The 21,847-nt window shown below is 70.4% G+C and overlaps 4 protein-coding genes across 4 annotated transcripts; 2 read left to right on the forward strand and 2 right to left on the reverse strand.

Annotated features, from left to right (window-relative positions):
- Positions 1-509: 509 nt before the first annotated feature.
- Positions 510-2,791, reverse strand: MED29 (mediator complex subunit 29). The gene is made up of 4 exons (XM_059833183.1): positions 2,546-2,791; positions 1,277-1,335; positions 989-1,073; positions 510-779 (listed from the first exon to the last, which is right to left on the reverse strand). The coding sequence occupies exons 1-4, from the start codon at positions 2,789-2,791 to the stop codon at positions 552-554; spliced, it is 618 nt and encodes a 205-aa protein (XP_059689166.1). The 3' UTR covers positions 510-551.
- A 138-nt stretch (positions 2,792-2,929) lies between these two features.
- PAF1 (PAF1 homolog, Paf1/RNA polymerase II complex component) lies at positions 2,930-7,609 on the forward strand. Its single transcript, XM_059833170.1, has 14 exons — positions 2,930-2,979; positions 3,393-3,422; positions 3,552-3,644; positions 4,135-4,256; positions 4,516-4,582; positions 4,698-4,799; positions 4,884-4,989; positions 5,103-5,171; positions 5,476-5,579; positions 5,669-5,785; positions 6,045-6,173; positions 6,642-6,747; positions 6,869-6,956; positions 7,040-7,609. Exons 1-14 carry the CDS (start codon positions 2,930-2,932, stop codon positions 7,432-7,434), a joined length of 1,578 nt encoding a protein of 525 aa, XP_059689153.1. The 3' UTR covers positions 7,435-7,609.
- Positions 7,610-8,044: 435 nt separating this feature from the next.
- SAMD4B (sterile alpha motif domain containing 4B) lies at positions 8,045-13,768 on the reverse strand. The gene is given in 13 exon segments (XM_059833168.1): positions 8,045-8,256; positions 8,471-8,554; positions 8,775-8,892; positions 9,338-9,533; positions 9,979-10,097; positions 10,178-10,263; positions 10,365-10,489; positions 10,491-10,606; positions 11,388-11,474; positions 11,584-11,693; positions 11,785-12,036; positions 12,585-13,037; positions 13,573-13,768. Coding segments are annotated over 13 exon segments (1,971 nt in total). The 3' UTR covers positions 8,045-8,227.
- A 5,058-nt stretch (positions 13,769-18,826) lies between these two features.
- LRFN1 (leucine rich repeat and fibronectin type III domain containing 1) lies at positions 18,827-21,258 on the forward strand. Its single transcript, XM_059833185.1, has 2 exons — positions 18,827-20,151; positions 20,673-21,258. Exons 1-2 carry the CDS (start codon positions 18,827-18,829, stop codon positions 21,256-21,258), a joined length of 1,911 nt encoding a protein of 636 aa, XP_059689168.1.
- Positions 21,259-21,847: the final 589 nt, after the last annotated feature.

The following is a 21,847-nucleotide window of genomic DNA, read 5'->3' on the forward strand; positions in this document are numbered from 1 at the left end:
CACGGGGCAGCGCTGAGTGGGCGGGTGCCTCAGCCCGCGTCACCCCACGCCTCTTCCCACGGGAAGTGGCCCCCCCCCCAGACGCCTGGGTCTCGCGTGGGAGGGGGCAGGATCCCCCCCCCCCCCTCCCCGAGGTCCCGCCGTGGGCACAGAGAAGCCGATTTCAGAGAAAAACAGTTTATTTATCAAAAACCCCACACCCCGACCCCCCCGTTAGGGCACCCCATGAGGGTCAGCACCCCAAAACCCAGCACTGGGACCCCCGTACCCGCGCTCAGACCCCCACGCCGGGCACCAGGACCCTCCAAAAACACTATATCCGCCCTCAGACCCCCACGGGAGGTTTGGAGGGGGTGTCCGTGACCCCCATGGGGGCCCCTTCAAAAAAATCAGGGCCTTCCCGGGGGGGTCAGCAGCCCTCCACACACCGTGTCTGCACTCAGCCCCCTGAACGTGCTACCAGGCCCCCCCCCAAAACCTATATCCGTGCTCAGACCCCCATGGGAGGGTTGGAGGGGGTCTGTGATCCCCATGGGGGCCCCCCAAACCACTCAGGGCCCCCCCGGGGGGGGCAGCTTGCCGGTGATCTTGTTGGCCCCCTCCAGCAGGGCGTTGTGGATGTCCTTGGCGCCGGCGATCTGGGCCTTGATGAGGGGCAGGTACTGGGTGTAGGGGAGGGTCTCGCCTGCCCCCCCCTCGCCTTTGGGGGCCGCCGGTACCAGGGCGGGGGCATGCTTGGCACTGTCGAAGCTCTGCGAGAGGCACTCGTGGGCCAGGCGCTGGGGAGTAGACACGGGGGGGTCACTGGCGGGGGTAGGACAGCAGAGGGGACAAGATTGGGCGGGTGGGGACGGGATGGGGGGGTGAGGATGGTGCTGGGGGTGTGATGGTGCAAAGAGGGTGGGGGTTTAGGGGGGCACCAGTGTCACTGGGGGCATGGGGACCACACTGGGGGTGTCACCGGGGGGGCTGAAGGGGGGTCACTCACAAGGCAGAGCTCCAGCTGGTCGCAGAGGGCGTAAAACTCCTCCAGGCTCTTGTCGAAGCGCTGCAAAGCCCCGTCGGCGCTCTTCCTGCGAGGGGGCCACCGTCACCGTCACCCCCCAGGAGGGCACGGGGGAGGCGGAGGGGGGCTGCGGAACACTGGGAAGGGACTGTGGGGCTGCAGGGGGAATGGGAGGCAGTGGGGGAGGATTGGGGGGTGCTGGGATGGGGCTGGGGGGCACTGGGATGGCATTGAGGGGTACTGGGATGGGGCTGGGGGACGGCCACTCACTGCCCGTTGTCGATGTTGGAGTTCTGCACCAGGTTCTGCGCCGCCACTTTCATCAGGGTCTGGGTGGGGGTCAGGGGAGACATGTCCACCCTGGGGGAGACACCCGCCCCCCCCCCCCGCCCCGGCTCCCACCACGGCCCCATGCCTGTCACTGGGCAGTGGAGACTCATTTACGGCAGGGGACACCCCAAAAGAAACTTCCCCCCACACACACCCCCATCACTGGGGCAGGGACCCCCCTGGGACCCCCATTACCAGCACAGGGACACCCCTGGGACCCCTCAAACAAGGACATGGGCACAGGGACCCCCCCCGGGACCCCCATTACGGGCACAGGGACACCCCTGGGACCCCTCAAACAAGGACATGGGCACAGGGACCCCCGCCGGGACCCCCATTACCGGCACAGGGACACCCCTGGGACCCCTCAAACAAGGACATGGGCACAGGGACCCCCGCCGGGACCACCATTACTGGCACAGGGACACCCCTGGGACCCCTCAAACAAGGACATGGGCACAGGGACCCCCGCCAGGACCCCCATTACCGGCACAGGGACCCCCCTGGGACCCCTCAAACAAGGACATGGGCACAGGGACCCCCGCCGGGACCCCCATTACCGGCACAGGGACACCCCTGGGACCCCTCAAACAAGGACATGGGCACAGGGACCCCCGCCGGGACCCCCATTACGGGCACAGGGACCCCCCTGGGACCCCTCAAACAAGGACATGGGCACAGGGACCCCCGCCGGGACCCCCATTACCGGCACAGGGACACCCCTGGGACCCCTCAAACAAGGACATGGGCACAGGGACCCCCGCCGGGACCCCCATTACCGGCACAGGGACACCCCAACCTCCGGGGGGACCCTCCCTGCCAGGGCCGACCCTGCCCCTTCCCAGCACCCCGCCCCCTGACAGCAGACCCCGCCCCCTGACAGCAGACCCCGCCCCATCGCGGCGGCAGAACGCCCGTGGCAACAGGCCACGCCCTCTACCGGCGGCATGCCCCGCCCCATGGCAGCGGTAGAACGCCCACAGTGACAGGCCCCGCCTCCCCCGCGAAAAGCTCCGCCCACTGCCGCCGAGAGAACGCCCACGGTAGCAAGCCCCGCCCCCCCTCGGCGGTAGAACGCCCGCTGTGGCAAGCCCCGCCTCCCCTCGGCGGCAGGCCACGCCCCCCTCGGCGGTAGAACGCCCGCTGTGGCAAGCGCCGCCTCCCCTCGGCGGCAGGCCCCGCCCCGTGCCGGCGGCAGGCCCCGCCCACCTGCAGGCTCTCCTTCAGCTGGGGGATGAGGAGGCGGAACCGCTGCACCGGGTCGAAGTCCTGCGCCTGCGCAGCCGCCACCTGCGCCGGCAGCGGCGGCCCCGGCGGCTGCCCCGGCCCCGGAGCCTGCCCCGGCCCCGGTCCCGGCCCGGGGGCGGCGGGCAGAGGCGGCGGCGGCGCGGGAGCGGCGGGCGGCCCCGGGCCAGGGCCCGGCCCCGTCGGCGGCGGCTGAGGGGGCGCCGCCATCTTCCCGCCGCGCGCCTGACTTCCGCTCCCGGCCGGCCCCGCGCCGCGGGAAGTGACGTCAGGCCGGAGGGGTCCTGACGCCGCCCGGAAGCAGCTGCCCCCCGCGGTGCCTGCGCAGGGCCCGGCCCCGGCCCCGCCATGGCTCCCACCATCCAGACGCAGGCGCAGCGGGAGGAGCCGGGCCACAGGTACGGCGGCGCCACGGGCCTGACGTCATGGCGGGTGCCGTGGCGTCACGGGGTGGGGGCGGGCCCGCGGGTCGCGGGGGGAGCCGGACGGTCAGGGTCCCCTGGTGATGTCACAGGCAGCGGGAGGGCGGGGGGCGCGGAACCCCGGGTGCCCTCCTGACGTCATAGCGCACGTGCGGGGCTTGGGGGTCCCCATTCTGACGTCATTGTGCACGGAAGGAGCGGGGGGGGTGTCCCGGATGCCTGGGTCCCTTCTTGACGTCACACACAGTGTGTGTGGGGGGTCCCTTCTGATGTCATAGCGCACAGGAGGGCGGGGTTCTGGATGTTGGGGTCTCTTCATGACGTCATAGCGCGTGGGGGGCGGGGGGCCCGGGCGCCTGGGTCCCCCCGCTCCCCTCCCCCTCCCGCAGGCCCAGCTCCCACCGGACGCTGCCCGAGAGGTGAGTGGGGGTCAGACCCCGCGGGTGCCTTTCGGGGTCCCCACCCCCGGGGGTCCCCCTGTGTTCTGGGGGGGTTCCCCGTGTTTTGGGGTCCCCCCCTGACCCCCCCCCAACCCGCCCCCCCCCCAGGTCGGGCGTGGTCTGTCGGGTCAAGTACTGCAACAGCCTCCCCGACATCCCCTTCGACCCCAAGTTCATCACCTACCCCTTCGACCAGAACCGGTACGGGGGGGCCCCTCCCGCCCCCCCCGTGCCCCAATTCGGGCCATAAAACGGGGGGTTGGGGGGGTGGGGGGGTGGGGTCCTCTCTGCCTCCTGCAATGCAAAGGAGGGGGCAGGGGGGATTGGGGGGGGGTCATTCAGCGCTGGGGAAGGGGTTTGGGGGTGCTTTGACCCCCCCTGGTTTGAGGGGGGAGGTGTTGGGGGGTGGGGTGTTTTGGGGGGCTGGAGTGTTTTGGGGGGTGTTTTAGGAGGGGGTGGTTTTTTGGAGCAGCATTTTGGGGGGGGGTTGAGGGGGTTGGGGATTTTGGGGGGTGGGTTGGGGGGTTTGCATTGTTTTGGGGGGTTGGGTTGGGGGGTTTGCGTTGTTTTGGGGGGGTTGGGGTTATTGGGGGGTGGGTTGGGGGGTTTGCGTTGTTTTGGGGGTGTGTTTTGGGGGGTTGGGAGTTTTTGGGGGGTGTTTCGGGGTGCCTGGATGTGCCCCCCCCCCCAGGTTCGTGCAGTACAAGGCAACGTCGCTGGAGAAGCAGCACAAGCACGACCTGCTGACGGAGCCTGACCTGGGCGTCACCATCGACCTCATCAACCCCGACACCTACCGCATCGACCCCAGCGGTGGGGGGGCTGGGGGCACCCCGAATTTAAGGGGGGACCCCCGAATTTAGGGGGGGATCCCAGATTTGGGGGGGGGGCATCTACCCCAGGGCTGAGGGACACCCCAGGAGCTCCACAAGGGGCTGAGCTGCCAGTAGGGGTTGGGGGGACCCCAAAATTGGAGGGGGGGAACCCAACACTGGTGGGACCCCAAAAATTGGGGGGTGACCCCAACACTGGGGGAGTGGAAGCTAAATTTTCCCTTTCCCTCCCCCTCCAGTGCTCCTGGACCCGGCGGATGAGAAGCTGCTGGAGGAAGAGATCCAGGCACCCACCAGCTCCAAGAGGTAACAGCATCCCCGGGGGGGGGACACGGACCCCCAAAACCAGGCTGGGGGGGGGCACACGGCACCCCTAAACCCTTGGGGGGGCCCCCCATCACGCTGCCCCCCCCCGCCCCAGATCGCAGCAACACGCCAAGGTGGTGCCGTGGATGCGCAAGACCGAGTACATCTCCACCGAGTTCAACCGCTACGGCGTCTCCAACGAGAAACCTGAGGTCAAGTGAGTCCGGGGGGGTCCCGGCGGGGGGGGGCACAGCCCCCTGCCCCCCCTCACCCCCCCACCCGTGTCCGTGTCCCCCCCCAGGATCGGCGTCTCGGTGAAGCAGCAGTTCACGGAGGAAGAGATCTACAAAGACCGCGACAGCCAAATCGCCGCCATCGAGAAGACCTTCGAGGATGCCCAGAAAGCGGTAAGAAGAGGGGGGGGCGGGTTTTTTGGTGTCCCCTCCGGGGATATTTGGGGCCCCCCCAGGATTTTGGGGGACACACACACAGTCCTGACACACTCCTGTGCCCCCCCCAGATCACGCAGCACTACAGCAAACCCCGTGTCACCCCTGTCGAGGTCATGCCTGTCTTCCCTGACTTCAAGGTAAGGGGAGACGCCGCGGGGACCCCCTCGGCATGGGGGGGGACACTTTGGGGACCCCCCAGTGGGGGGAGAACGACACCCCAAATCCCCCCCCTTCCCACGACACTGTCCTGCAGGGGAAACTGAGGCACGGACCCCCCATCAGAGGGGGAATCAGGGGTTTTGGGGGCAAAACAGTGGTTTTGAGGGCTGAGGGGGTGCTGGGGGGGGCATGTTGCCCCCCACAACCCCTTCTCCACACCCCCTTTTTGCCCCCCCCCCCGTTCTTTTTGCCCCCCCACACCCACCACCTTGTACCCCCCAGATGTGGATCAACCCCTGCGCCCAAGTCATCTTCGACTCGGACCCAGCGCCCAAGGACACGAGCGGCCCGGCCGCCCTGGAGATGATGTCCCAGGCCATGATCAGGTGCCGGGGGGGGGGGGGGACACCCCTCATTTTGGGTAGGGGGGGTCTCTGCCCCCCCCGCACCCCCTTTAACCCCTTCCTGCCCGCAGGGGGATGATGGACGAGGAGGGGAACCAGTTTGTGGCCTATTTCTTGCCGGTGGAGGAGACGCTGCGCAAGCGGAAGCGGGACCAGGAGGAGGAGATGGATTACGCCCCCGAAGACGTGTACGGGGCCGGGGGGGGTCTATATATCCGGGAGGGGCCCTATATCACTGGGGGGGGTCCTATAGAGCTCAGGGCGTCCCATATAGCCTGGGGGGAACCACAGGGAGGAGGTATGGGGGGGACCTGCAGCTTCGTGGAGAACAAACCGACAACTTGGCAGAGCCTGTTAAGTTTTGGGGGGCTGCTTTGGGCGGGGGGGGGATTTGGGGGGGTGTGTCTTCCCAGTCCCCCCCCAACCCCCCCGTGTGCCCCCCCCCAGATACGACTATAAGATCGCCCGGGAGTACAACTGGAACGTGAAGAACAAGGCCAGCAAGGGCTACGAGGAGAATTACTTCTTCATCTTCCGCGAGGGCGACGGCGTCTACTACAACGAGCTGGAGACCAGGTGGGGCTGGGGGGGGCCGGTGGGGCGGGGGGGCACTGGGAGCCACCCCCACCAGTAATGGGGGCACTGGGGGTGTGTGTTCCCCTTCCCTGGGGGCTTGTTGGGGGTCCCTGTGTGGTTTGGAGTGGGGGGGGAATGGGTGGTGTGGGGAGGGGCCCGGGGGCTCCAGGGAGGGGCCCTAGAGGTGCTTGAGTGCCCCCCCACCTGCCAGGACAGTGGGTGGGGGTCCCTGTGGGGCCGTGGGGGGAGATTTGGGGGTCGGGGGGGGTCTGTGGAGTTTGGGCGGGGTCTGGGGGGGGTTGCAGGGGGTCTGAGGGGGTTCCCTAGGGGTTGGGCAGGGTTTGGGGGGGTCGCAGGGGGTCTGGGGGGGTTGGGCAGGGTTACAGGGGGTCTGGGGGCATCCCTGGGTGTCCGGAGGGGTCTGGGGGGGGTCCCAGGGGTGCCTGACCCCCCCCCCGCCCCCCCCAGGGTGCGGCTGAGCAAGCGGCGGGCGCGGGCGGGGGTGCAGTCGGGCACCAACGCGGTGCTGGTGGTGAAGCACCGCGACATGAACGAGAAGGAGCTGGAGGCCCAGGTACAGGCTGGGGCGGGGGGGCGGTATTGGGGGGACCCCCACCCCCTTTCCCTGCCCCCCCCGGGGTGCAGCAGGGACCCAGGCGTCCCGCTGACCCCCCCCCGATTGCTGACCCCCCCAGGAAGCACGGCGGGCGCAGCTGGAGAACCACGAGCCGGAGGAGGAGGAAGAGGAGGAGATGGAGGCTGAGAAGGAGGCGGCGGGATCAGGTACGGGGTGGGGGCTCCCCTGGGAGGGGGCGGAGTGTTGGGGAGCCCCCCCAAACCTCCCCCCCCATCTCTCCCCCCTCCAGAGGAAGAGCGGGAGAAGGGCAGCGAGAGCGAGGGGGGGGTGAGCGGCGAGGAGGAGGAGGAGGAGGCCGAAGGCTCGGGGAGCAGCAGCGAGCGGGGTGGCTCGGCCCGCAGCGAGGAGGAGGATGAGGCCGAAGATGAGGAGGAAGGCAGGGGGGGCCGGCGGGGGGGCAGCGACGCCGCCCGGGCTGCCCGCGACCAGGAGGAGATCTTCGGCAGCGACAACGATGAGGAAGAGGAGGAGGAAGAGGAGGAGGAGGAGGAAGAGTCAGAAGGGGGGGGCAGCGAGGGGGGGCCTCCCCGCAGCCCCCGCCTCAGCCCCAGCGAAGCCTCAGAGGAGGAAGAGGAGGAGGAGGAAGAGAGCCCCAGCGACGCCTCCGACTCCTCCAGCAACTGAGGGGGGGGATTCTCCAGCGGCTCGTAGCAAGGTTGAGCCTGGACCCCCCCCATCCCCATTTTGGGGCAAAAACCAGGCACTTTGGGTTCGTTTGTTTTTTTTTTTCTCTTTAATAACGTAGTCATGGTTACCAGCCATAGTCATAACAAAAGTTATTCATAATAAAATGTATCTAAAATAACGTTTCTATCTCGAAGGGCCGCGGCGCTACGTGTACAAAGGGGGGGGGCTGTACCGACGGGGGGGGGGGTCCCGGGGCGTCCCCCACCCCGGGGGGCATCAACGTGTACCTAAATTTGGGGTGTGCCCCCCCGGGGGTGGACAGGGTTACACGCCCCCCCCCCCGGGGGGCCAAAACCAAAAATAATATTAATAATAATAATATAATAATAAAGAGAAAAAAAAGAAACGAAAAACCCCAACAAAACCCAGGATTTGGGGATTATTAAAAACGGTGAAAACGCAACAAACTCCCCCCGCCCCCACCCCCCCCAAAAAAAGAGGGGCCGGGAGAGCCCCGCCCCCACATGCGGCCCCTGTAGTGTCAACGCAGCCCCCCCCCCGCCCCCCCGCGAGGTCATTGGCCCGAGGAGCCCCTCCCTCGCGGGGGCCCTGCGCCCCTCCCCCCCGGCCTGGGGAGGGGGGGGCAGGGGGGTTAATTCCCCCCCCTGCTTATTTTAGGGTCTCCCCCGGGGGGGCACTGAGGGTGACTGGTCATGGAGGGGGTGCCCCCCCCCGGGGGGGGGGGGTGTTAAGGGTGTGACCCCCCTATTTGGGGAGGGGGGCGGCGCCATCAGATGGTGGAGGTCTTGTCTGTGCCATCTGCGGGGGGGTGGGGGGGTGTCAGGGGGCACCTGCGGGGGGGCCGGGTCCCCTCGCGTGTCCCTCCATCCCCCCCCACCCTTGTCCCCTTTTGTCCCCCCCCAAGTTCACCTGTGCCTTTTCGCTCCCCCCCCATCCCGGCCACCCCCCCCCGTCTCTGTGTGCCCCCCCCATCCCTGTGTGCCCCCCCCCGTCCCTGTGTGCCCCCCCTCACCGCCCAGCGCGTGCTCCGTCATGCTCAGGCACAGCGACTCCAGCGTGGGGTTGATCTCCAGGTCAGTGCCAGGGAGGGGACACTCTGGGGGGGGACACATGGGGGGGCACAGGGATGAAGGTGGGGTCCCGGGCACCCTGACCCCCCCCAAGACCTCCTGGGGGGGGTCCAACCATCCTGCACCCCCCCCAAGTGTCGTCCGAAACATCCTCCCCCACCCCTGGGGGGGGTGTGGGCAGGTCCACCCCCTCCCCCAGCATGGTCCCCCACTTTCGGGGCCCCCCCGGGGCCCCCCCAGACCTACCCTGGGGGAAGGCGAGCAGGGCCTGGGGAGAGGTGTGGACGGGCAGCGAGTGGGTGCGCTGCACCGCGCTGCGGCTCCCCGGGGAGCCCCCGGCCCCCCCGCTGCCGAACCACAGGCTCTGGGGGGGGAGACAGGGTATTTATTAGGGGGGGGGACCCCAACACAGGGATGCTGGCATCCAGGAGGTGTGTCCCCCCCCAAAAGGACCCCCAGGGTCTGGGGTCCCCATTCCCTTCCCAGGGTGAAGGAGCCCCCGCCCTCAGCAAAAGAATCCCAGTGTCTGCCCCCCCCCCAACAACGCACCCCAAATTCATCCAGCCCCCCCCAACATCCCCCGGGACCCCAGCATCTGCCCCCCCAGCCCCTAAGACCCCCCCACCTCCAAATCCCCCAGAATCCGCCCCCCCGACCCCTAGGACCCCCCCCAAATCCCCGGGACCCCAGGATCCCCCCCACCCAATGCTCAGCATTCGCCCCCCCCCGCCCCCCGGACCCTCCTCCCAGTGCCCCATGGACCCCAGAGCCCCCCCCAAAGCAGCCGAGCACCCGTCCCCGTGACCCACCTGGCGTCCCTGGGTGCCGAGGGGGGGGCCGCCGAGAGGGGGCCGGGGGGCGGGGGCCCCCCCGGCAGGCCCCAGCAGCCCCAGGCGGGTGGGGGGCAGCGCGCGGGGGGGCAACGCGAAGGGGCGCTGCCCCCGCCGCCCCCCCGCCCCCCCCACAGAGCCAGCTATGGGGAGCGAGTTGGAGCCGAAGGCCCAGCTGGGGGCGGACGGGGACATGGGGGGGGTGTCAGGATGACACTGACCCCCCCCAGCTCCCCCCCAGCCCCAGGGGCTCACCCTGGGGTCACCCAGAGACCCCCCCGGGGGAAAATGAGGCACCCAACCCTCGGAGGGGGGGAAATGGGGCACCCAGGGGACAAATTAGGGCACAGGGGTGTCCTGGGGGAGGCGAGACCCCATCAGACACCCCCAAATTGGGGGGGGGGAATCGTGCATTGGGGGGGCACAAGGCAGGGAATAAGGCACTTGGTGGGGGCAAGAGCCCCCCAGGGGAGCCCCAAGGGTGTAAACGCAGCAGCCGGGGGGTCCTGAACCCCCCAAGAAGGGCAAACTGGGGGACAGGGAGGGGGTGCCAAGGGGACGGGGGTGCGTGGGGCGACCGGGGTGGGGGTCCCCAGCCCCCCCCGCCCCCCCCCACCTACCCCTTGGGGGGCCGATAGCCCGGGCCGTCGAGCGGCACCTTCTTGGGGAAGGCGCGGAGCAGCTTCAGGACCTGCTGCTTCCAGGAGAGGAGCCTCTTCTTCTGCGTCTCCGTGAACGCCTGGGGGGACACACGGACGCGGTGGGGGGGGGCGTAGGGCCCCGTGGCCCCCCCCGACCCCCCCCCAGGCCCTGCCCTACCTCGTGGCTCAGGCACTTCTCGAGGAGCTGGAGGTAACTGGTGATGTTCTCCTCGTCCGGCCGCGACACCAGCAGCTGGGTGCACACTGAGGGGGGGTCAGGGAGGAACCCAGGCACCCGGGCACCCTGCCCCAGCACCGTGGGACCCCCCCTCGAAGGAAGCCGGGGGGGGGGGGGGGGGGCTCACCTTTGCCCATGACGCGGGTGAACTGCCCTGGGATGTCCCCGTCGGGGACGGGGGCGGCGGGGGCTTCGGCGTCGGCGGCCGGGTGGGGGGCGAAGGCATCGGTGGCCCCCGGGGGGGCCCCGTCAGGGGTGCCGTTTGGGGGGGGGGGCGGCCGGGGGGGGCCGGAAGGCCTTGATGGGGGTCACCATGATCTGCTGGAGCTCCTGCAGCGCTGTCCACAGGTTGCCCCCCTCCAGGATGTCCTGCGGGGACCGGGGACACGTAGGACAGGGAGGGGGGACACGTGGGGGATGAGAGGTGGGACGTGGGGACCTCGGGGGGATCAGGGACACCCCGTGCCAGCCCTGGGGACACAGGGACATGGTGGGGTATGACCAGGGGACACCCCGTGCCAGCCCTGGGGACACAGGGACGTGGTGGGGGTATGACCAGGGGACACCCCGTGCTACCCCTGGGGACACAGGGACGTGGTGGGGGTATGACCAGGGGACACCCCGTGCCATCCCTGGGGACACAGGGACACGGCAGGGGGACCAGGGACGCCCCGCGCCACCCCTGGGGACACAGGGGGACATTGGAGACGCCCCGCGCCACCCCTGGGGACACAGGGGGACATTGGAGACGCCCCGCGCCACCCCTGGGGACACAGGGGGACATTGGAGACGCCCCGCGCCACCCCTGGGGACACAGGGGGACATTGGAGACGCCCCGCGCCACCCCTGGGGACACAGGGACACGGCGGGGGTATGACCAGGGGACACCCCGCACCATCCCTGGGGACACAGGGACACGGCAGGGGGACCAGGGACGCCCCACGCCACCCCTGGGGACACAGGGAGACATTGGAGACGCCCCGCGCCACCCCTGGGGACATGAGGGGGGTACCGGGGACACCCTGCGCCAGCCCTCAGGATGCAGAAGGTGACCAGGGCCACCCCGTGCCACCCCTGGGGACCTGAGAGCCACCAGCCACACCGTGCCACCCCTGGGGACCAGACGGCCACCAGCCACACCGTGCCACACCTTCTCCAGCGCCCTGAGGACGCTCTGCCGCTCCCGCAGCTTCTGGATGCTGAGGGCGATCTTGTGCCGCGCGCCCTTGGTGACGTTCTGCAGGGACAAGGAGGGACAGGCGGGGCGGGGGGGTTTGTCCCCTCGTCCGGGGGGTGGTGGGGACACGGGGGAGGGACAACACCACAGGGGAAAGACCCCGGCTCACCTGCGACTCGAGGTGATGCTCCGTCAGCGTCATCATCTCCTCGTACGTCATTTGGGAGAAGAGCGCCGCGTACTTGTGCAGCCGCAGGCTCTTCAGCCAGGAGGGGACATCTTTGGGGGGGGGGAGGTGACACGGGCGTGGCCGTCAGGTGACAGGTCCCCACGGCCCCCCCACGCCACCCACGGGTGCCCCGGCCCCCACCTTTCATGCCGCTGCCGTCCTCCTGGAAGGTGTTGCGGCCGCCGGCCGGCTCCTCCGTCTGCTCGCTGCCCGAGGAGGCCACGCTGCTCTGGGGCGAGAGGGGCGCGTGGTCCCCGAAGGCGGGGCGGGGGGGGACGGGGACGGCGGGCTCGTCACCCCCCCCTGGCCACTCGTTTCCCCCTCCCTGGGGACTGCCGGGCACCAGCGAGAGGGAGCGCTTCAGCGGGCTGGGGTGCAGCTGGCAGGGCAGAGCTGCGGGGAGCGGGGGGTCAGGGTGGGCCTGGGCACCCGGACGCCCGGGTCCCCTCTGCGGGACACCCCCCCAGCCCCCCGTGTCCGTCCATTCATCCGTCCGTCCCCTCCAGCCCCTTCCTCAGCCCTTAATTTCCCCCCCAGGTCCCTGTGCCCCCTGCCTGTCCCCCTCCCCAACCCCTCCAGCCCCCCACGCTCCCCTCTACCCCCCAGATCCCCTCTCTGGACACCCAAGTCCCCACCAGACCCCTCCCTGTCCCCCCCCAAGTCCGTCCTCAGCACTTAATCCCCCTCCCTCTCCCCCATGGCCCTCAACATCCCCCCAGGCCCCTTCCCAGCCCTCTTGTCCTCCCCAGACCCTTCCGTGCCCCCCCCAACCCCTCCTCAGCCCTTAACGTCCCCCCCAGATCCCTCCTCAGCACCCTTGTCCCCTCCAGACCCCTCCCTGTCGTCCCCCCCAGCCCCTCCTCAGCCCTCAACATCCCCCCAGGCCCCTTCCCAGCCCCTCTGTCCCCTCCCTGTCCCCCCCAACCCCTGTCCCCGCTCACCCGCTCCCCCCAGGCCGTTGCCGCTGGCAGTGGGGTGGAAGGGCGGGTGCCCGTTCTCCCGGGGGGCCGCCTCGGGCCAGGCCGGCCCCAGCTCGGGGGCTGCGTGCTCGGGCCACTCGTGGGGAGGCGGCGGCCGCCGAGGGGCGTCGGGGCGAGGGGGTCGCGCCGGGGGGCCACTGCCGCCGGCCAAACGTTCCTCCAAGTGGCCCAACCAGAGGGCCAGGGCGCTGCGGTCGTCCAGGGTGGTGGCGGGGTGGATGAGGGCGTAGGAGAGGAGCTGCCGGCTCTCCTCCACGCAGCGGTTGCTCTCGATGGCGTACGCCAGGATCTTCTGCAGCCGCTTCATGTACTCGGCCTTGGCGGCAGCGTTCCCCGGCTGCAGGAGCGGGAGGTGGGCCAGGAGCAGGGCCACCGCCGCCTCCGCCGGCTCCTGCGGCCACTGGCTGATGGCGGCTGAGGGGGGGGCAAAAGGGGTGAGGGGGGTGTCGGTGTCACCGCACAGCCCCGGGGGGACGGCACCCAGGAGGGGACGAGGCTGCGTCCACTAAACTATCACGCCCAGGGTGGAAATGGGGAGCAAATCTATCCCGGGGCAAATGCAGGGGGCTAAAATTAGGGAGAAAATCCCCCAATTTTCCCCAAGGAAGATGGGAGACCCATCAGCCCCCCTAATTGTCCAGGCACGCACAGGGAGACCCCCCCTTGGCACCCCACAGGTGCCCAGAGACAAAGAGAGAGCCCTGGGGGGAGGCCAGGAGGCCCTCCAGGCACCAAGGGAGCTCTTGGGGTCCCTGTAAAGCTCCCACGGGGCACCCCGGACCATGCGAGGAGCCCTTGGGGGGGTGCCAGGATGACGTGTGGAGACCCGCCGGGCGCAGTGAGAGCCCTTGAGGGCTCCGCAAAGCCCCACGGGGCACCCAGGGAGCCTTGCGGGTCCCCACGGAGCCCCCCGTCCACCCGGGGAGCCCCCCCCCCCGCCGCAACTCACCGGCGCTGTTGGCCTCAGCCTCGAGGAGGTGGATGTCGGCGCAGTCGGCCAGCGAGTGCTCGAGGCAGAGCTGGAGGAAGCGGGCCTGGGTGCGGGTGACGCGCTTCAGCAGCGAGAGCAGAGCCACCGTCTGCTCGCACTCGTTCCAGCCCTTGAACCACCCCGCCACGATCCCCACCTGATCCCGGAACATCATGGCGGTGCCGGGGGGGCTCACGGCGGCGGGGAGGGGAGGGGGAGACGCGGGGCCGGCCGTGCCCCCCCCCTCACATGGCGGCGATGCGGCGGCCGCGGCGGGGGCCCCCACGGGGCCTGACTGAGGAGTCGGTGCCCCCCCGGGCCAGGGCGGGCATGGAGGGGGGCGCAAAGCCCCGACGGCTCCGGCCGGGCCCCCTGGCTGCGTTCCCGTGGGAGAGCCCTACAGATCCCTGCGGAGAGAGAGGAGACGGGCCGGTGTCAGGCCCGGGGACCCCCCGCGGGGACAGGCACCCCCGCAGAACCCCCCCGGCGGGGACGGGGACCCCCCCGCGCGACCGGGAGCATCTCAGGGTGCCAGTTCAGCCCTGCCAGGACAACCGAGACCGCCCGGGGGTGCCCGCTCCCTCCGTACCCACTCCCGAGAGGCAGGGAAGGGATCCCCCGCCCCGCCCAGCCCGGGGAGACACGGGACCCCCTCGGATCGGCCGCCGGTGCCCGGCTCCAGCCCAGCAGTACCCGACGCGCCGGAAGAGGGGGAGGGGGAAGCGGCCGCGGGAGCAGCCGAAGGGGCTGTGGGGGACCGCGGGGCCGTGGAACGGGGCGGACCCGGGCGCAGGGGGGTCCCGGGGCCCTTCAGCGCGCTCCCGGCGGGCGAAGCGGGCAGAGCCGGGAGCGGGGCGCTCCCAGCGCCGTCAGGGAGGACGAAGGGGCCGGGGCGGGGGGACCGGGCCCGGTGGGGCCGGGGCTCGGTACCGGTACGGGGGGGGGGGGAGGGGCGGGCAGCCAGGGCCCGGCCGGGGAGGCCGCGCCGGGGGCGGCCCAGGCCCGGCGGCCGCGGGGAGGGCCCGGAGCCCCAGGGCTGGGGGTCGGGGCTGGGGCCAGGCCCGAGGCGGGGCCCGGGAGCTGCGGCCGGGCCCGGGGCCGCCCCTCACTCACCGCCGCCGCCGCAGCCGCACTCGGAGGCGCCGTCGCCGCCGCGCAACGTCAGCGCGCACGGCACGCACGGTGCGTCACCGCACCACTGCGCATGCACCCGCCGCAGCGCCCCACCCCTTCCGCCAGCAGCACGGCCGCAGCCAATGGGAGGGCGGCGAGGTGGGACGGCCGCTTCCGGCGGCGGGTTGTCCGCCTATCGCGGCCCCGCCCCGCCTCGCCATTGGACCGCGGCGCTGCCAATGGGAGCACGGGGGCGGTGCTCGCGGCGCGCGTGGGGCGGGGAGGAGGCAAGCGCCGCAGCGCGGCCCCTCCCTCCCCTTTGCGCCGGCCACGCCCCCTCCCTCCTGCCACGTCCCTCCCGAGGCCACGCCCCGTCTCTGCCCACGCCCCCTCTGAGCCTGTACCACGCCCCCTCCCTGGGCCACGCCCCCTCGACTACACCCCGCCCCCTCCCGCTCCCGGGCGCCTGGCCCTGGAAAGAGGGCGGGGCTCGAGGGGCGGGGCTTAAGGAGGTGGGGCTTTCAGGGTGGGGCTGTGGGCGGGCCTGTGGGGGCGGGGCTGTGGGTCCGTGACTCGGGGGGGCCTGACCACGGGGCGCATGACCCCGGTCCCCAGTGTGTCCCCCAGTGTCCCCAGTGAGTCCCCAGTGTCCCCCAGTGCCCCCCAGTGTGTCCCCAGTGTCCCCCAGTGTCCCCCAGTGTGTCCCCAGTGGCCCTACTGTCCCCGTGTGTCCCCAGCCCATGTCCCCCAGTGTCCCCAGTGAGTCCCCAGTGTCCCCCAGTGTGTCCCCCAGTGTCCCCAGTGTCCCTCATGAGTCCCCAGTGGCCCCAGTGGCCCTACTGTCCCCCGTGTGTCCCCAGCCCATGTCCCCCAGTGTCCCCAGTGTCCCCAGTGTGTCCCCCAGTGTCCCCAGCCCACGTCCCCAGTGTCCCTCAGGTTTCCCCAGTGTCCCCCAGTGTCCCTAGTGTGTCCCCAGTGTCTCCAATGTCCCCCAGTGTCCCCAGCCCACGTCTCCCCATGTCCCCAGTGTCCCTAGCCCATACCCCCCAGTATCCCCAGCACCCCGTCTCCTCCAGCCTGTCCCCGCTGTCCCCAATATCTGTCCCCGCTGTCCCCAATATCCCCAATGGCTCCGGCCACACGTCCCCCACGTCCCTGGCGCGTCCACAACGGGGAGAGGGACAGAGGGACGGAGGGACGGACAGAGGGAGGGATGGGGAGATGGAGGGAGGGAGGGAGGGATGGAGAGACGGAGGGAGAGAGGGACAGATGGAGGGAGGGAAGGACAGACAGACAGATGGGGGGATGGAGAGAGGGATGGAGAGAGGGAGAGAAGGACAGACAGACGGAGGGAGGGAGGGAAGGACAGACAGACAGACGGAGGGAGGGAGGGAAGGACGGACAGACAGACGGAGGGAGGGAGGGAAGAACGGACAGACAGACAGACGGAGGGAGGGAGGGCCGAGGGCTGGGGGAGGACAGACGGACGGGGACAGGACCGACGGACAGAGGGGCCGGTGGCTCCGGGGCCCCGCCGGTGCGGGGGAGCAGAGCCCGTCCCGCCCCTCTGGGGGTCCGTCCGTGGGTCCGTCCGTGGGGCCGTGGGCCCTCCCGCCGGCCCCGCCCCGCCCCGCCCCGCCCCGCCCCGGCGGCTCTGCGGCTCCGAGCGGCGGCGGCGGCCTGTGCCGGCGGGACCGGGGCTGCACCGGCACCGGCACCCGCCCGGGGCCGCCCCGCCGCCATCAGCCCGGGCCCGCGCCCCGGTACCCCCCCCGCGGCATCCCGGTACCCCCCCCGCATCCCCGCCCCGCCATCCCGGTGCTCCCCCGCCGGTACCGGCATTCCCCCATCCCATCGCCCCTCCCCAACCCCGCTACAGCCGGGCCCGGTGCCCCCCCTCCCCGGGTGCCCCCCCCGCTGCCGGTGCCCCCCCCTCCCCGCCCATGGCCCCCCGGCGGGGCGAGGCCTGACCGGGCCCGGTGCGCCCCCCCCTCCCCGGGCCGGTGCCGTGCTCGGAGCCGCGATGGGAGCGTCCGTGGGCTGAGCCCCCCCCCAGGTACCGGGGGGCTTCACCGGGAGGGACCGGGGGGGGGGCGAGGACGGGGGGGGGCGGTTACCGGGGGTCGGGGTACCGGGGGGGTGGTTACGGTGGGGGGGGGCACCGGAGAGGGGGTGGTTACGGAGGCGGGGGGGGGGCACCGGGGGCTGGGGGAGGCACCGGGGGGCGGTCCCTGGGTTGTGCTGTCCTGTGCTGGTCTGTACTGGTCCATTCTGGGCCGTGCAGTCCCGTACTGGGCTGTACTGGGCTGTGCAGTCCCATACTGGGCCATACTGGGCCATACTGGGCTGGGCTGTCCCGTTCTGGTCTGTACTGGGTCATACTGGGCCGTGCAGTCCCGTACTGGGCTGTACTGGGTCTGTACTGGGCCATGCAGTCCCATACTGGTCTGTACTGGGCCACACTGGGCTGGGCTGTCCCGTTCTGGTCTGTACTGGGTCATACTGGGCCGTGCAGTCCCGTACTGGGCTGTACTGGGTCTGTACTGGGCCATGCAGTCCCATACTGGTCTGTACTGGGCCACACTGGGCTGGGCTGTCCCGTTCTGGTCTGTACTGGGTCATACTGGGCTGGGCTGTCCCATACCGGTCTGTGCTGGGCCATGCAGTCCCCTACTGGTCCATACTGGGCCATGCTGGGCTGTTCCGGACCACATTGGCTTGTACTGGTTGTGCGGGGCTCTACTGGGCCGTGTTGGTCTGTACTGGGCCAAGCTGAGCTGTACTGGCATGTGCTGGGCCATACTGGACTGTACTGCTCATACATCCTGGGATGTACTGGGCTGTGCTGGGCCATAGTGGGCTGTGTTGGCCTGTACTGGCCCATACTGGCTTGTACTGGTCCGTACTGGGCTGTGCTGGGCCGTGCTGGGCCATACTGATCCATACCGTTCCATATCGTGTTCTGCTGGGCTGTCCTGGTCTGTACTGGCTTATACTGGGCTGTACGGGATTGTAGTGGACCATACCGGGCCATGCTGGGCTGTACTGGGCCATACCGGGCCATGCTGGGCCATCCTCGACTGTACTAGGATGTGCTGGCCCATACTGGGTTGTACTGGTCCCTACAGGGCTGTACGGGCTTGTACTGGTCCGTATGGGCTTGCACTGGTCCATGCTGAGCTGTGCAGCCTGTACTGGTTCCTACTGGGCTGTACTGGGTTGTACTGGGCCATACTGGGCTGTGCTGGACCTTATTAGACTGTAATGGGTCATATGGCATATGACACTGGGCTGTACTGGGCTGTGTTGGTCTGTACTGGCCTGTACTGGGCCATAGTGGGCTATACTGGGCTGTACTGGGCTGTTCTGGGGTGTATGGAGTCATACTGGGCTGTTCTGGGCCATACTGAGGTGTCTGGAGCCATACTGGGTTGTACTGGCCTGTACTGGGCTCTGCTGGTCTGTACTGGCGCAGAAGGGTCTGTATGGGGCCATACTGGGGTAGACGGAACCATACTGGTCTGTACTGGTGGGTACTGGTCTGTACTGGCCCATCCCCTGTCCCCACAGGCCCCGCGGCGACGCCCGGACGGGACCGACATGGAGCCCTGAGAGGAGGTAACGGGATCCCATGGGATCTCATGGGATCTCCCAGGATCTCATGGGTACACACAGGGCGCACGGGATCTCATGGGATCGCATGGGATCTCATGGGATCGCACAGGAGCACACGGGATCGCACGGGATCACACGGGATCATGTGGGATCTCCCAGGATCTCATGGGTACACACAGGGCGCACGGGATCTCATGGGATCGCACAGGATCTCATGGGATTGCACGGGATCGCACGGGATCACATGGGATCATGTGGGATCTCCCAGGATCTCATGGGTACACACAGGGCACACGGGATCTCATGGGATCGCACGGGATCGCACGGGATCATGTGGGATCTCACGGGACCACACGGATCCCAGGGGATCACGCGGGATCTCACGGCTCCCAGGGGATCGGGTGGGGTCCCCCCACGGCACCGATCCTGCCCCCCCGGGCCCGATCCTGCCCCACGGCCTGACCCTGTTCCCCCTCCCCGCAGGCGCCGCCGGGGCCGGCGGAGGATGGCGAAGCTGCTGGTGCCCCTGGTGATGCTGGGGGCGGTGGCGGGGTCCCACCGCTGCCCCCCCCGCTGCCTCTGCCCGGCGGCCGCCCCCAACCCCACCCTCCTCTGCGCCCGCACCGGCCTCCTGGCCGTGCCCCCCACCCTGGACCGCGCCGCCGTGGAGCTGCGTCTCGCCGACAACTTCATCGGCGCCGTGGGACGCGCGGACTTCGCCAACATGAGCAGCCTGGTCCACCTCACCCTCTCCCGCAACGGGCTGCGCCGGTTGGCGCCCGGCGCCTTCGCTGACCTCCGCGCCCTCCGCGCCCTCCACCTGGACGGCAACCGGCTGCCGGCGCTGAGCGGGGCGCAGCTGCGGGGCTTGGCCAGCCTCCGCCACCTCATCTTGGCCAACAACCAACTGGCCGCCATCGAACCCGCCGCCTTCGCCGCCTTCGCCGCCACGGTGGAGGATCTCGACCTCTCCCATAACAATTTGCCAGCCTTGCCGTGGGAGGCGGTGGCCGGCATGGCCAGTTTGGCCACCCTCACCTTGGATCACAACCTCTTGGAGCGGGTCCCCGCCGGGGCGGTGGCGCGGTTACCCCGCTTGGCACGGTTGGACCTCACCGCCAACCGCTTACGGGCGTTACCGCCGGTGCCGGGACCGCCGGGACCCAGTTTGGCGGCGGGGGGGAACCCTTTGCATTGCAACTGTGAGCTGCTGTGGTTGCGCCGGTTGGCGCAGCCGGGCCGGTTGGAGAGCTGCGCCTCGCCGCCGCCGCTTGCCGGACGCCTGCTCTGGGCCGTGCCGGAGGAGGAGCTGGCGTGCCGGGCGCCGGCCATCGCCGGAGCGGCCGCTGACCCCGCCGCCGTGTTAGAAGGTCAACCCTTACGGTTGGGTTGCGCTGCCGCCGGTGACCCACCGCCGGCGCTGCATTGGTTGGGTCCTGATGGGCGGTTGGTGCAGAACGGGTCACGCCGCGCCGTCCGTCCCGACGGCTCCTTGGAGCTGCGGGTGGCCACGCTCCGCGACCACGGCGCCTTCACCTGCGTCGCCTCCAACGCCGCTGGCGAGGCGGCCGCCCGGGTGCAGGTGGCCGTCCTGCCGCTGCCTGTCCCTCGTGGCGACGGGGACGAGGACGCCGAAGCCGGGCCTGGTCCTTCTGACATGGCTCGTGCCGGCGGCAACGAGTCGCGGGTGGCGGGTGAGCGGCGCATCGTGGCGGCCGAGCTGACGGCCTCCTCGGCGCGCATCCGCTGGCTGCCCCAGCGCCACGTCCCCGGCATCCGCATGTTCCAGATCCAGTACAACAGCTCCCTCGACGACTCCCTCGTCTACAGGTGGGTGCCCGCAGGGGGGGGTCCTGGGGGGCTCGGGGGGGGGTCTGAGGGGTCCTGGGGAGCTCGGGGAGGCTCTGGGGGTTCCTGGGGGGCTCGGGGGGGCTCTGAGGGTCCTGGGGGGCTCAGGGGGTCTTGGGAGGTTCCTGGGGGGCTCGAGGAGGGGCTCTGGAGGTTCCGGGGGGGCTCTGAGGGGTCCTGGGGGGCTCTGGGGGGCTGCAGGGCGTGGGGTTCGGGTGCATTTCCCCGCGTTGCGCTGGGGGGCACAGGGGCATTGCACGGCAGCCTGGGACGTTGCCTGGCATCGCGGGGCGCCGTGGGGCACAGCATGGGGCCGTGGGGCATCGCAGGGCGCCGTGGGGCACCTCCCAGTGTCATGTGGCGTTGCACGGCACCGCACGCCATTGCCCGGGAGCACATGGAGCCACGCGGCATTGCCCGCCCGTGCCACCGCGTCGCGCCCCGTAGGCGCGTGCGCCCCGGGGCCATGTCCCCCCCCTCTGACACCCTCCGTGCCCCCCCAGGCTGCTGCCGCCCTCCAGCCGGAGCTTCGTGCTGCGGGACCTGGCGGCGGGGCGCGAGTACGACCTCTGCGTCTCGGCGCTCTACGCCGAGGGGGCGACGGCGCTGCCCACCGCCCGCGCCCTCGGCTGCGTCCGCTTCGCCACGGCCGGGGGGGCCCCCGGCTGCGCCGCCCTCCCCCGACCCCATTTTTTGGGGGGCACCGTCATCATCGTCATCGGCGCCGCCATCGCCGCCTCCGTCCTCGTCTTCATCCTCATCCTCACCGCCCGCTACAAGGCGGCGGCCGCCCGCCGCCCCCCCGCTGCCGTCGCCAGCGTCTGCTCCCAGACCAACGGCACCCACAGACCCCCCGAGCCGGAGCCGCCGCCGCCGCCGCCACCGCTGCTGCCCCCCACCCTCCCGCCCCCGGCACCCATGGGTGCTGCCGCAGGGGGGGCGCGGGGGCTCTTCCCTAGCCACAGCTACCCGCGGCGCGCACGGACTCGGCGCCATGGCTCGCTGCCGCGCCTCGACCTGCCCGACGCGGCCCCCACCCTGCGCCCCTCCTTCGGCAGCACCCACTGGATGCTCGAGAGCACCGTCTAGAGGGGGGGCAGGGGGCGGGCAGCACCCTAGGGTGCTCGGAGACAGCCCCGGGTCCTCGCCATCCCCGTGCGCTCCTGGGTGCTCACGTGCGCTCACGCAGCCTTGAGTGCCCGAATGCAGCCTTGGGTGCTCGTGGGTGCCCGAACGCAGCCTTGGGTGCTCCTGTGCACCCTTGGGTGCTCCTGGGTGCCTAAACGCAGCCTTGGGTGCTCCTGTGCACCCTTGGGTGCCCGAACGCAGCCTTGGGTGCTCCTGTGCACCCTTGGGTGCTCCTGGGTTCCTGAACGCAGAAGCCTTGGGTGCTCCTATGCACCCTTGGGTGCTCCTGGGTGACCAAATGCAGCCTTGGGTGCTCCTGTGCGCCCTTGGGTGCTCCTGGGTTTCTGAATACATCCTTGAGTACTGCTGTGCACCCTTGGGTGCTCTTGGGTGCCTGAATACACCCCTGGGTGCCTGGTGCACCCGTGGGTGCCCGTATGCAGCCATGGCTGGTTGGATGCAGCTCCGGCACCCCTGGGTGCCTGCAGGCCCCCCCACGGGTGCTTGTGGGTGCCATTGGGTGCCTGCACACCCCCCTGGGTGCTCCTCG

Source organism: Gavia stellata, chromosome 41 (assembly GCF_030936135.1).
Source record: "Gavia stellata isolate bGavSte3 chromosome 41, bGavSte3.hap2, whole genome shotgun sequence".
Taxonomy (NCBI): domain Eukaryota; kingdom Metazoa; phylum Chordata; class Aves; order Gaviiformes; family Gaviidae; genus Gavia; species Gavia stellata.

Excerpts from the sequence above, each read along its gene's own strand:
- PAF1 (XM_059833170.1), top strand. The coding sequence starts at position 2,930 with ATGGCTCCCACCATCCAGACGCAGGCGCAGCGGGAGGAGCCGGGCCAC. Across the intron at positions 3,423-3,551 it reads CACCGGACGCTGCCCGAGAG|GTCGGGCGTGGTCTGTCGGG; the intron begins GTGAGTGGGGGT and ends CCCCCCCCCCAG. Across the intron at positions 6,748-6,868 it reads AGAAGGAGCTGGAGGCCCAG|GAAGCACGGCGGGCGCAGCT; the intron begins GTACAGGCTGGG and ends TGACCCCCCCAG.
- MED29 (XM_059833183.1), bottom strand. The coding sequence starts at position 2,791 with ATGGCGGCGCCCCCTCAGCCGCCGCCGACGGGGCCGGGCCCTGGCCCG. Across the intron at positions 1,074-1,276 it reads TCCAACATCGACAACGGGCA|GAAGAGCGCCGACGGGGCTT; the intron begins GTGAGTGGCCGT and ends GCCCCCTCGCAG. Across the intron at positions 780-988 it reads ACCAGCTGGAGCTCTGCCTT|CGCCTGGCCCACGAGTGCCT; the intron begins GTGAGTGACCCC and ends TCTACTCCCCAG.
- LRFN1 (XM_059833185.1), top strand. The coding sequence starts at position 18,827 with ATGGCGAAGCTGCTGGTGCCCCTGGTGATGCTGGGGGCGGTGGCGGGG. Across the intron at positions 20,152-20,672 it reads GACGACTCCCTCGTCTACAG|GCTGCTGCCGCCCTCCAGCC; the intron begins GTGGGTGCCCGC and ends GTGCCCCCCCAG.